Source organism: Megalopta genalis, chromosome 6 (genome assembly GCF_051020955.1).
Source record: "Megalopta genalis isolate 19385.01 chromosome 6, iyMegGena1_principal, whole genome shotgun sequence".
Lineage (NCBI taxonomy): Eukaryota > Metazoa > Arthropoda > Insecta > Hymenoptera > Halictidae > Megalopta > Megalopta genalis.
Genome location: NC_135018.1, coordinates 16089044 through 16103493, shown reverse-complemented (window position 1 = coordinate 16103493; position 14450 = coordinate 16089044). Strand labels below are relative to the sequence as shown.

Sequence of the window (14450 nt, the reverse complement as noted above, 5' to 3'; positions counted from 1 at the left end):
CAGGACGTAAACAATAATTTAACTTTATATATGTTTATTACAATGTACTAGTCAAAATAAAAATATTTGTTTCTATGAACATTGATTTTCTTTGCGGCCCACCTAAAGTTAAGCATTGTTTATTTGGCCCAAGTTAGCTTTTGAGTTTGACATCCCTGTTGTATACGTTCTTTTTATCGTCCGCAGCTGAGAGGTTAAAGAGAGCGCAGGATCATTTTTCAGCCTAAATATCACATTTTTGGAAAATTTATAATTTTCGAGGGCTTACCTTTTCACGAATTTGGACATGTGAGAATTAATCTATATTTTCGTATGCAATCTTGTTATTGCATTATTTGTTGTTTGTTTCGTTTATACTTGTTTCGTTGGCAATTCCCTTTTTCAAATGGAAAAGCATATTTCGCTCATTGTTCATCAAAAGAATAGTAAATTTCAAGTAAAAAAAGGATCGACCTATGCTCGTCCTAAAGTTAATGGTTAACGAGACTTTAGCCAGTGAAGAACTACATATACGTACATACATCGTATATTCTAAAGGGCTGTTGAATAAATAAATAAAAAATAAATTTCCAATGTTTCAATGGCCAGATATAAATTCGCGAAACTATGCTTAATAAATGCTTCGAAGGAGGTGCAGGAAAACGTTCAGCCTAAATATTCCATTTTTATACAAGTAACAACCTCGGCTACATTTGCGTGACTATTACCGTTTTCGCAAGACAAAAATAACAAGGCTCGTGAAACATTCCACTCGAAATGCTCGTGTGTAATCCCGTCTGAAATAAAATATGGCCGAGCTTGCCGGAAATAAATTGGCAAGGGTTAATAAGCGAAGACCGCTGCATCGGCGAGGCGAATGGAAATCGTTGAACCCGAGCGATCTCGCATAAACATCCCATAATTTTCCGGTGGCACGACCGATTCCTCGGTGGTCCGAGCAGAAGTATCAATTCACCGTGCGACGTCCGCGCGGTTAAACAAACAATAACATCGAAGGGAGGAGCGTCGAAAGGATTTCCCCGGAGGACCGGCGGATGGTCGAAAATCTCGGGACGTCCGGGTGGAATGAAACTTCCAGCATTGTTCGGCGCTGAAAAAAAGAAGGAAAACAGAGCAGGATACTCGTGCCGTTTTCCACGGGACCCGCATCGAATCCGGCGGATTCTTTATTTCGACCGCGGTTTCGCGAATCGCGGCGAACGAGCAGCTCCGCGAATTTTCTTGACAAACGCGCGAGCGCGCGCCTGCGTTCGTGTCTCGCTCCTTTTTATCCGTCGCGATATTTTTCATTTTCGCGGTTGGGGACGGTCGTGCGCGTCGCATCGATGCCGACGGGGCCACGAAATGCGCCGAACAATGCACGCGAGATGCTGTTCCAGCTCCTTTTTAGGGAAAAGCCGATGAAGCGGTGAAATCGCGGGCATTTGAGAATTCCGAGATACGCTGGCTCGATTTTTCGGAAACTATTTTCACGCGGAATTGTAGGCGCGATGAAGACGTTGGGTAGCTTAATTGCAGAATACCGGTCTAGTTGCTGAAAGATAATTATCGTATGAAAAGTGAAACAATGGTTCTGTGTTTTTTATACTTTTTTTGGGACGATGACGTATCGGTGAACAAGTCGACCTTTTGTCTGCCCGAATTCTTTGGAATTTCAATGCGAAAGATATCTCCTTCAAATATAGCAATATACACTTATCGACAGAAATGAAGAAACATTTCAACAATTTAACAAAATTTCGTTAACGTTTGAGTGTCTTAATAAATATACGTCTTACTAAATTAAATGTACATATCGAAAGTACGTATTATAATTAAAAGTATATATATATATATATATATAAAGCATATAATAGATTGTGTATATTGCAATCTTTTTATTTAGTGCATACGACAAATAATAAAAATAATAACAATAAAAAAAATAGAAAAGATAAATGAAAATATTAAAAACACAAAAAATAAGTAGAAATTACGAATTAAAAAATTATGAGGAAATAACCTTGACACAATACAAATGTTAATTTTATGTTAAGAAGATTTATTACATCGAAGAGTATGCATCTGCGTGACATGTTTCAGAACAGAAAAGACATCCTCCCAAACACATTCGGAAGACTTTCAGCTTGGAAAAGTATTCGAATACAACCGCAAAACAGTTCCACCGATTTCTTCGATAAGATCTCGCGGGTCTAATTGAATGATAAATCCGGTCACGCGATTATTAACGTACGCATTAACATAGTAATTAGATATTAGCGAAGATTTATGTCTTTTATCGAACACAGGCGATCGATACGCGATCCTACCCCGTTCGCTGGTACGAGGGTGGTGGCGGGCATTATTTACCCGTGCCGTTGAAACCGTGGTCGGTTAAAATTCGAACGTTTTTCAAGGAGATTTACGGCCGCTCGTTTTTCTATCCTCGCATAAACAATGCAATCAAGTTAATTAATCGATCGGCTACTTATTAGGCGATGATAAAAAGGCCAATCGGGGCTGTATGGATAATGGAGAGCCCGGGTGGACGCTGAGAACCACGAAATCCGAAGTAACCAGATTATATGAGTCGAATCTTTTCATTCGGTTGTGTTTTATCGCTTGCGGCGTTCAAAATTTACAGGACTTTTTTTCAGTTTCAATTGGAACGGTTTTCATTCCTAAAATTGGTTTTGGTAATTCGAGCGACATTTTTTACTTATTCTAGAGAACTTGAAATAATGGATAGTACAGGTAATTTATTCTTTATGCAACTGACTATGAAAATATCGTGTCGTATTTCTTGAATAGGTTAAATTTCATAAATGATGACTGACTGTTATATTAAAATAGAAATCAAATGCTTCAGTATCTATTGTGTGTGAATTAATCATAAACAGATATTCAGTCAATTGAAGTAGGTTTCATTTTCAAGATCAGTTCATTCATACATCCGCGATTATTTCCGATAGTAATTCGTAGCGATTCAAAGTGATTTTTTGATTAAAATGAGACCGAGCATGATATAATTTGAACAAATAGAGTGTCTCAAAATTATAGTAATTCCGGGAAATGAAGGATTGCTGAGGTCAATATTTATTTACTGAGGTCATTCATTATTTATTCTTTATGCAACTGACTATGAAAATATCGTGTCGTATTTCTTGAATAGGTTAAATTTCATAAATGATGACTGACTGTTATATTAAAATAGAAATCAAATGCTTCAGTATCTATTGTGTGTGAATTAGTCATAAACAGATATTCAGTCAATTGAAGTAGGTTTCATTTTCAAGATCAGTTCATTCATACATCTGTGATTATTTCCAATAGTAATTCGTAGCGATTCAAAGTGATTTTTTGATTAAAATGAGACCGAGCATGATATAATTTGAACAAATAGAGTGTCTCAAAATTATAGTAATTCCGGGAAATGAAGGATTGCTGAGGTCATTATTTATTTACTGAGGTCATTCATTATTTATTCTTTATGCAACTGAAAATATCGTGTCGTATTTCTTGAATAGGTTAAATTTCATAAATGATGACTGACTGTTGTATTAAAATAGAAATCAAATGCTTCAGTATCTATTGTGTGTGAATTAATCATAAACAGATATTCAGTCAATTGAAGTAGGTTTCATTTTCAAGATCAGTTCATTCATACATCCACGATTATTTCCAATAGTAATTCGTAGCGATTCAAAGTGATTTTCTGATTAAAATGAGACCGAGCATGATATAATTTGAACAAATAGAGTGTCTCAAAATTATAGTAATTCCGGGAAATGAGGGATTGCTGAGGTCATTTAAAACAACTTTTTCCTTTGCGCAAATGCAATCCGCGGTTTCGTTTACGAGTTATTAACGAACAACTGTGACCAATGAGAGGCGACCGCTCGTTGGCTCGGCCGCTTGGCGCCAGCTAATCTTGGCTCTCATTGGTCGGTGTTCTTCGTTAATAACTCGTTAACGATGCCTCGGAGAAAATTTTTGTAAAGAAAAGAGTTACTTCGAATGACCTCAGGAGCCCCTAATCTCCCGGAAGAAACATAATTTTACGACACACTCTATATATTCCCCTTAATATGCACAACAAAAATTCGTTTCAGTCCAGTCTGGAAAAGGTAATCGCGTCTTAGAAGCCGTTCGAATCCGTTTTGCCGCGCGTAAACGGTAGTTAGACGGAGAAAATTCGCCGAGTTCGAATATTGCAAACGAACCTGCCCGATCGAACGGTCGTGTGCGAGCATGAAACATTCCACCATTGTTCATTTCGACGAGAATAACCCGGGCCTCTGTAAAATCCATTATCCCCGCGATCGAAGATGCCGGAGTTTGTCGAAGGCGGAGGAGTCTATCGGGCGGAGTCTCGCGGAGCGTGCAACGAGGGCTCAAAGCGAATCGTAATATTCCCTTAAGGAGCCTTTCGTAATAACTCTTCGCAGTCCAATTGCCGTAGCGAGCCCGTTAATTGGAAATCTTCATTAAAACGTCTGACAACGCGGACGAAAGTTCGCGGAACACCAACAAAACGGGGCGGGCGGCGGGCGGTATCGGGCGGAGACATTGTTGCGGGGCCACGTTTGCCGTAGGACCCATCATAACCTACCGGGGAGCCGGCTAGAGCCAACGACAGACGGTATTATTTCAGCGACGGTGTGGTGGCCTTGTTTAAATTCGACGACGGAATATTGTAACCGACCGTGAGAACCCAATGTGTAGTCACCGTGGGCTGTGCATATATAATAGTCCGCAGAATTTTGTAGCCGGAAACTCCAATCTTGCGGGACTTGTTGTAAACTGCGAGTCGGTATTTAACAACGGAATGGATATAAAGTTTCGTTTATGCGACCCAAAGTAGCCGCGGAGTTTGCCCCGCGCGACGATGGTCGGTTACTGGTTTACGCAGGTTTACCGGCGATATGTTAATGGCCCTTTCAAGGGCCGCGCCTTTAGAACCGAGCGTAATCGGATTACGCACTGCCGATGATGATTAAACTCCAACAGATAATTCGATTATAAGCTCCCAAATATGACATGGAATTATGACTCGCTATTGTGCCGGACGGCTCTATGTGCCGTAATTAACGGTCGCGGAAACACATTAATCAACGATAAGGATGTTTAGCAGTTCGACGGATTGACTGCCAAGCCTATTTTGTAGAAATCTATTTTTTATAAATATTTGTCGCAGAGGTTACTGCGACGGTTTATATAAAATAATCCGAGAGAGTTTTTTTTGGTTTTTATATAACGAGAGCTTTAATATAACTTGTAACAAAAGGCGATGAGGTACAGTGTGTAGAAGGTAAAGGTAAACGAGTGACGGATGAGACAGAAATATGGACACGTTGAGAGTCGGAGGAAAACTTGCTAACTGACTTCTCCTGGTCGAGAGGTCCTCGTATTTATTGGGGAGAACGTATTGAAATTGGTAAGGGAAGGTCCTTGGGAAGGGCGAAGGCCTTTCCCGAAGATTTTCCGACCGGGGTGATCCGGGACCTATGGTCCGAAGCTGTGTCCCAACGTTTTTATTGTTTTATTGCGGTGTGTACGCCTTGCGTCGGGAAAACCCGAAAAAGGCATATGTACACCCCGCTTTTGAAGGACGTGTCTTTTTATGTCTGGTCCGCCACAAATAAATAAACAAGCGATAAGTAACAAATGATAAGTAAAAAATAGTAAATAAATCCTCTTCCTTAATGGTTGCCAGCCAATGCGTTAAGGGACACGTGAAATGTGTTTGAAAAATTAAACCAATCAGGGAAGTGGAACCGGTTGCTAATCGCTGTGCTTTCGGTTTGTTTTCAGGTATAATTAACTTTATATTGATCGAATAAAACACGTTAAATTCGTTCATCCAAAAATAAACGGAATAAAACGATAACGAAATTTAGCATGATTGTTCGATAAATATAAAGTTAATTGTGCCCGAAAACAGACCAAAAGCTTCGGCGATTGGTCATGTTTTGACAGGTCACAGTAGCCGGATCCACTAGCATAATATGCGGTCTATTGGAATAGGTGTTTGCGATTGTGCTTTCAACATGTTGCAATGGTAGATGCTACTTTGTATTCCAAAGATGCGTCGATACCAATGAACAAAGAACGAATATTTATTATCGAATCGATTGATTTATGATCGAATTGATTTATTAAATTAAATATTAATTTATCATAATATTTGTGTGATATAAATATTAATTTATTTAAAATAAATCTCGAGAAAAGTACTTTCGGAATGTTTAACCCTTAAATGCATGATTTTTTGTTTTGAATTTTAAAAAATCGTTTTTTATAGGAATGTAGTCATAGGTTACGTAAAAAATAAATAAAAAAATCTAGGTAATAATATTGAGTATTTATTTTGAAAAAAAGTTGTATGTAGACTTTTGGCAACGATATGCGTTTATTACTAAATTTATTGTAGACGTAAACAAATGGTCATGTATTTATATTATCTATTAGTATAGGAATTTTCACATTATTTATAAATGAAATGCAGCAAAGCAATTGCGATTTTTGTTGTGACACAAAGCAACCTTGCATTTGATGCACTCAGTCCGTGAAAATCCTTTGCAACCTGGAAGTTATCACCCACCACATTCAAATGTCAAAAAACATATAACTTACTCGCCAAAAGTAATGTCAAGTCACATACTCAGGTTTTTGAATCAAATTAAGTGGAACTGGAATGTAGACAATTGGCAACAATATGCATTTAAGGGTTAAAAAGAAATAAAGCAATTCAAGACATCGTACAAACGTGACGATAAAAACAGAAAGTTCGTGCGGTGTTGCAAAAAATTTGCGAAGCGCACGATTTTCCAAGAATCGAAATGGATTCTTGCGGAAGTTGAAAGCTTCCCGGAACTGTTCCCTAAAAAAAAATAACAATTTTTGCATGTTTTCTTTGACGCTTGCAGATCGAATTCGCTACGGAAGGATTCAAAATGGAGGTGATCGAGGCAACGAAAGCCGAAACCGTCGGTATCGACGCCTGGGGCAAAATAGAGTTCCGCTGTCTGAAGGCGGCAGACCCAATCACGTTCACTACAAGAGATTCTCATCTTGTGAGTATACTTCCTCTACTATTCCGTTATGAAAAATAAGACATCACTTCGAAGATCTTCGATACCCTTGTTAAGCCTCGCATCCAATATTTCATCGTGTTGTTATAGTCGGATCGAATTATGTCCGTTCGCGAAGACCACTTTTCCACCGAAATGCGAACTTCTTTTCTGGATCATCTCGCCAAGAGAGTTCGCTAATAAATTACATTGACTAGATTGCCATCGGAATTGGTTCGTAATTCTTTGTAAATGTTATAGTAGACGTAACTTTTATTGCTGGTTGGACCGCGGATTTTCTACTGTAGTACAAACTTCGGAAGAATTCATTAGAATTCATCCCAGGTTATTCGAATCGATGGAATTTCTTGCAATTGAGACGAGCAATTTTTATTTTAATTTTTATTTTTTAATATTTTATTTTCTGCGAAGTTCTGCAATTCAATTGTTATTTGACAATTCATTGAAATTTTCTGGCTTAATTGATTAATCGAAGTAATTTAGTCAATGGAACCAAGAGTGGCAGATCAAATTGATCATATTCGATAATATAATATTATAGCGAAAATTAATTTTCACTTAAATTATAAAATTAATTTTTTTGACATGGCAGTCATCGATGCCGATAGAAAAAAATATATTTATCCGTTCGCCTGAATTTGTAGTTTTTATATTGTGCAGTTGATTGTTGCTTTCCAGTGATTCCATATCAGAGAAAGAGCGAGACCTAATCAGAAAAATGTCATTGGTCTCGAACGGCCATTTAATTTTGATCCGACTATACGCGGTGGGAATTACGCTTCCGCCTCCAGCGAAGAGCAAGCGCCTGTTGAAACGCCATTTTACCCTTATTGCTGGCTCTCTCTAAAATGGTTAATAACTCTCTGCGCAATCATCGTCTCGGGTTCTTACACGTGCTCACAGTTTCTCAAACATTTTAATAACAATTGTCCAAGTAGATTTTCGATGTACGAGTTGCGGGTTACTTTCAAATTCCAATGGCCGCTGAAGTAATTTACTTATGTGGATGATCGGATGATTGTCGTTCTCTATGATTTATTATTGGACCATCGAAAAGTTACGTTGCTTAAAAATTATTCCATTCGAACACTTTGTTTTCCAAAAAATTCTGGACTCGATGATGGTGTTTGTTGGATTGTGTGAAAGAACACAGTGAAAAATGTGAACTCGGCGGTAAAATTTCACTTTGCGGTTGGACTAGTCAGATTTTTTGGAATTACAATATGCTGATGAAATGAAATACAAAATGTTGTTAACGATCCATGAATACGGGCATAATACAATTTAGTACATACAGTCCTCGCGTGACGAGTAGGCACCTTTGTGTTTCCATATTCCCCCTCTTACTAGCTGACACACTTCCGCAGCTAGTAAGTGGGGGAATGTAAACAAAGAGGTGCTTTCTTGTCGTGTGAAGACTGTACATTTTATAGTTGTTTACTAATATTACAATGCCTCTATCATCACATTTGTATGTGTCATTACGTATAACTTTAACATCATATTAATAAATATTATTATATCAGAGATTATATTAATACAAGGTTCTCAAACGTTTATATAAAAGAAAAGAACACTATCACACGAAATCATTTTTCCAGATTGAAATGAAGACTTGATTAGATTCATAAAATTAAACAAATAATAAATATGAGATTTATTATACGTTTGAATAAATCTAATCAATGATTAACGATTATAACTCGTTAGTTATTGTAAATTATTATAAATTAGTTATAAATTAGATGTAAATTACTCTCTACAAATTAGTTATGAAATAAAGATAAATTATTAGAGATTAGCTATAAATTACGATAAATTACTTATAATATCTGAGGAGTCGTAATCGTTGATCATTAATTAGATTACTTTTTGCTTGACTCTGCGTAACACTAAACCGAACAAACAGAAATGTTCCGAGTCTTGCCAACCCGATCGCAACTGTCGTCTTCATGAACGCACCTACTTGTTGGACCCCAAAATAGTTCACATAAGAAGATGTTTGAGAAACCCTGGACACGTTGCGTAACAATGGCGACGAGCAGTTTTAGAGGCTATTCGAACGTCGTCGTTACCAATGCAGATTCTTGATATCCTATCTATCCGCGCATAGAGAGAGAGACAGGGAGAAGAGAGAGAGAGAGTGAGAGATAGAGAGAGCTAGAAGAAGGTCAAAAGCTCGCAGACTATGGCAGCGGAGCTCGCAAGGAGGGCGGACGCGGTATGTCCCCTCAAAACACATTTCGCAGTCCTCTTGTCGACCTTTGTTTACGAGCGCATCGTTCGCGGATTATGGCCGCCATCGGCGCGCTTTATACTACAGGTAGTCCGTTCCCGAATGGTGTTCCGGGTATCAACTTACCCTCGCCCGTGTCATTGCGCAATGATTATCCCGGCTAATTCCTTGATAGTCGCTGGCGAAAGGACCAACCGACTCAGCGGTTCTCAATTCTGTCGGAATATACTTGATCATGAAATAAACGGTCACTGGACCAACAGCTATTAATAATAACGAACGACACGAATGTAATGAATTGTGCGATAAATTAAGAGCATTGATGAAGGAGTTAAAGAAAAAGTCGTCGATTGCTATACACAGGGTGAATCACCTAAAACGGGCACCCGAATGTCTCGGTTGTCATTCGTGACAGCTGGAACGTGTTAATACTTCGTGGTCCAATCTTTTTATGTGTGTATACGTGCATAAAATTGATATAAAAATATAAAAGTTTATAGAAAATTTAAATGATTCGAAACCACCGAATATCAGCACGTAAATTATTATTTTTTTAATTTAAGGAAAGAATTGAGCTCACTCTGATATGTCCAGCGAAAGTTGAAAATTGCGACGTCTTTGATTACGTAAGGAGAAGTAACAGAGCGAAATACTTTTGCCACGTTGTTACTGAAAAATTACAGTTAGCTATAGAGGGCTAAATTATAGTCGCATGGTATTCAGCGGCACACAATCCGATGTGATTGCACTACGTCGATAGGTGGTCGCGTCGAGATCATATAAAAGTTGTCTGTATTTTCTTAAGCGTAAAGATTCATTTGTTTACGTATATAATGATGGAGGTCACACCGATTACCAAATGCAAGGGAAGATAATTTACCGTGAAAGTGACCAACGCGTATTGTTTTCTAAGAATGGTAACAATGAATTTATTTCGACGTGTCGCCACTTTTATCGTAATGTAAGCTTGAACGAAGCAATTCATTTATATTTTTACAATTTGAAAAATACGAACGACAGTAGCGTGGCTGGTTTAGCGTTGAATGTGCAAGTGACGCGCGTTGCGATAGTACATATAACGAAGCTGTCACAATAGCTGCAGTTTTAAACGAAGCAACTATTGAAATGGATAACAAAGCTGGACGGAGGAAAAACAAAAAGTTCCTAACAAGGAACCAAGTTTCTCGCTGTAAACAAAGAGCGCGCTGTTATCGACGATCCTGAACAGATTCTAAATAATGGATATTCAAATTATTGTTGTTGTTGTTGTTTCTTTTTTCACGATGCACAATAGTAATAAAACCGGAGGTGGAGTTTCATTCGAACGGAAATTTATCGGCAGCAGCGACAGCAGTAAATAAATTTCGGTTAATTCGTTTGCGGCCTGCGGCCTCCTCTGTATCGATGTCCATCTCGTTATTCAATTACTCTATAGCGACGCGTCCCGAACCGGCGAAACAAATTCTGCCCACTGCGAATGCTTTTCTATTTTAATTCTATGCCTCGCGAGCGCGACCACTGTCGCCGTAAATTTATACTGGCTAATCACTACTTTAGGGGTCCAGAGATTTTTCGCTCGTTTATGGGCATTCCCGTAGATTTTGTCGAGAGAACGCAAAAAGTTCAAGTCCCATGGTGCGCAAACCGTTGGTTCAAAAGTTATACGCGTTCGGAGCTGACGATTTTTCACATCGTCAGAAACCACGAAAATGCCGAAAAATATTTTCGACGCCTATGCATAGTTAACACAACACGGTCCGGGCTGTTCATGCGAAAATTTGTGCGCGTAGCCGGCATATTTTAAGGTTGATGCATCGTTTTACAAACATCGATATAACCTATAAAATATCAGGCAGTTAAATAGATTTATTTAGATTCAGATTTTATTTAGATTTATTTAGATTACGCGAATAAATTTCACGATAGGATTTTTTATCTTGAATTGCATCTCACGAACGATCGAGAAAATGACTATTTTTAGTCGTCCGGCATGTCACGAGCTGTCAAGAAAATGACTACAGCAATTTCTCCCTGATTCGCGCTCGGATTGCGCACAAAAATGGACAATTTGGATCGTTTTTATGGTTGTTAACTATAACACTAATACTTTTTATAGTATAATATTATATAATATAATATAATATAGTATAATATATATAATATAATATATATAATATAATATAGTATAATATATATAATATAATATTTATAATATATATTATTAATATTAATTATTATATTAATATTATATATATATATATAATATATTATTACTCGATTATAGTAGTATATAATATAGTATAATATATATATATATATATATATATATATATATATATATATATATATATATTATTATATTATATTATAATATATAATATATATAATATAGTATAATATAACAACTATAAAAACGAATCGCGAGACTCGAATAATCGTGTCTCCACTTCACAAATTGTCGATTTTTGAGCGCGATCTGAGCGCGAATTAAGGAGAAATTACCGTATACATTTCGTCATCTGGCCGGCGATATGTTAAGAACCACTCTAGTGCCCATTGGAATGCTCGGATAAGGGTCGTATATTCATTGAAACAGCGGCATAATAAAGCAGGAGAAGGCGGTGGTATGAATTCCCGCATGCAAACTAATCGTCATCGTTCAAAGAGCCCCGAGTAGCCGTCACAGTGGTTGACGTTCTCATCCCGGCGCGGCCGTGATAGCTCCGGCAAGCCACTCGGACTCCGTCTCCGAGGATAATAAAATATCCCAAGAAGCCGGGGTCCCGCACCGAGATGCACGAATTCAATTTCGCGGCGGGCTGAATACATTCCGGGAAGTGGCAAAAGTCCGGCGCGTCCGGGAGCCGGACGTGGATGTTGGTGCACGTGCGGCTCTCTGCGACAACGCATACGTTATTCGCCAGAAATTCAGAGCCCTCGGGCGCCGTGCACGTAGCCGCGAAATCCTAGGCGACATGAAAATGCGGCGTCATCTCCCTAAGCGGATCATATGTCCCGCGTGTGCCCGCCCACGCCGACGCCGATGCCGACGCCGACGCCGTCGCGATTGAAACAACCAGAACCCAGCCCGCCGATAATGTCCAGATTGAATCCGTTCGAGCGATGACACACTCGAGACGACGCCCCAAACCACAACGTTGCTCGTTACATACGCGCATTATTAATCCGCCAGTACACCGCCGCCCTTAGTTAAAACGTTATCCATCCATTAATTTGCCACTTTTCAGGATATTTTGCAATATTTTGAACGTCGCCTACCTTTCACCTTCGTAAAGGTAACTTCTACTTTATGGAGTCCCAAATGCAATTCCATTCGTCTGCTTTCACTTGTTTGAAGATTATTTGATCAATTTAACGCTAGAATTACTAAACTGGTTTCTGATCTCTTCTTTTACAATTGCTGATATTATAACAATGTTTCTAGGGGAATTGTATAGACGAACTTCTGCGAATTCGAGCTTATGTTATAATCGAAATCGTTCGAAGTTTAAGTAAGTCAAATCTTAGCATTGTTATCAATCACGTTTTGGGCTCGATTGTTCCAGCGTTAAAGCTTCATTTTTTTGGACGATCAGGAACGTTGGTTAGAACGATTTAATCAAGGAGAGCAGTGCACACGTGAATTTCCATGTCCAACTTCAACGGACATGTGACCGAGTAATTTATTCTAACGCACGGGAAACTCATTCAGCTGGTTTAAGTAGACGAATAAATTGTTAACGAACGAACGACTGAATAAAATGCAATATTCCACCGCACAGGTCGGATGAAAATGTCGATGTTCATATATAATGATTAGCAATAAGTTGGAAAGAAATAAGTACAAAATGAATTTGTATTTATGAATTCGTATTTCGCGTCTCAAAGAATGTTGTATTACGTTAAATAAATTGCCTCACCTCTCTCGGTCCGGAGAAAAATATGACCGAAGAAATTCATTATTACTGCAGAGCTGCGCATCGACGAACGTTTACCGTTCAACTCGAAAAAAGCGTTTGCATTGTTCCGCGTATTATTGTAGTAAAACGCCGGAAGCAAACAGAGAGGATATCTTTAAGGGTACGAAAAAAAAGGAAATAATTCTCGAAAGAGAATCGCTTTAAAGGAGAACCTAGTTTGCCGTATTTCGTTTCACCGAGATAAAACTATTTCTCGGACAGACAATTATGCAAAGAGAACCGGCTGAAAGAGCTCGCCTAAATGCCTCCCTATCTCTTTTTACGGAAATCTTGTCAAAAACGAGTTTACGTAGATTAAACACGGCGACGTAAAGAACAAGTATCCCGTTTTCCATGGGAAATTCTTTCAGAAGCTTCTCGTACTTCCTTTATCGCACAGTCTCCTGCAAGACCGAACAAACCGAATTGAAGACCCTCGGCTCGCCGTCAAGAAAATAAAAGCCACCACTGCGCCTGGAAAAAAGTATTCGAACAGCTTTTAAAACGTAATTGCTTCCAATAAATTGTACAATGACTAAAATACCTTTCTCTTTAATTTCGCTGTTACTTGGAATAACAAACAGAAATGAAAAGCTCCCGTTTGTCAACGAAACAAAACGAAATGGATACTTAACGGAACGAAAACGTTGAAAATATGCGTTTCGTAGATCTGCGTTTCATCGAAATCGATTGACGTAACAGCGAAATTAGAAAAAGGAATTTTAGTCGTTGTACAGTAAACTAATACTTTTAACATTCAAACAAAACCAAGTCCAGCAATTGTAATCGGTTGTACTGTCGGACGAAAATTCGAAATGTGTTAGAATGATAAAGCATGTTGCGGATTCTTTGACTATACCGGTAGACTAAATTAATATTTTTCAGCGAAACGGCCAGCCTCTCGCTGCGAGTTCCCAACAAATTTTCATAAACCTTGACCCAATAACCTGCGAGGTTGGTAAAACTTTTCGAATTAATGCCGCTATCGCGATCCCAGGTTTTCATATTCCAGGGCAAAACCTTGGCGGAACACGTCTAAATACCTCGATAAGAATAAACGAATGCATAATGTCAAGCGACCGTCATTTCGCGAGAAGCGAACCGTACTTTTATCCGCGCGATAACGCGTTAATAGCACGGGGCGTTAATTGAGGCGGTGCGAAGGCTGTGATTAAGAAAATT

The 14450-nt window shown here is 38.5% G+C and overlaps 1 protein-coding gene across 13 annotated transcripts in view; it reads left to right on the top strand.

The window, feature by feature from the left end:
* Window positions 1-14450, top strand: part of Nrx-1 (neurexin 1) — a 724770-nt gene that overhangs the window by 409659 nt on the left and 300661 nt on the right. For all 13 annotated transcript variants that reach the window (XR_013033607.1, XR_013033611.1, XR_013033609.1 and 10 more), the window contains one exon: window positions 6909-7055. Coding sequence is in view for 8 of the 13 variants with exons in the window: in XM_076522634.1 (XP_076378749.1) it covers window positions 6909-7055 (147 nt within the window). In the remaining 5 variants the exon portion in view is untranslated. The remainder of the gene's footprint in view (window positions 1-6908; window positions 7056-14450) is intronic.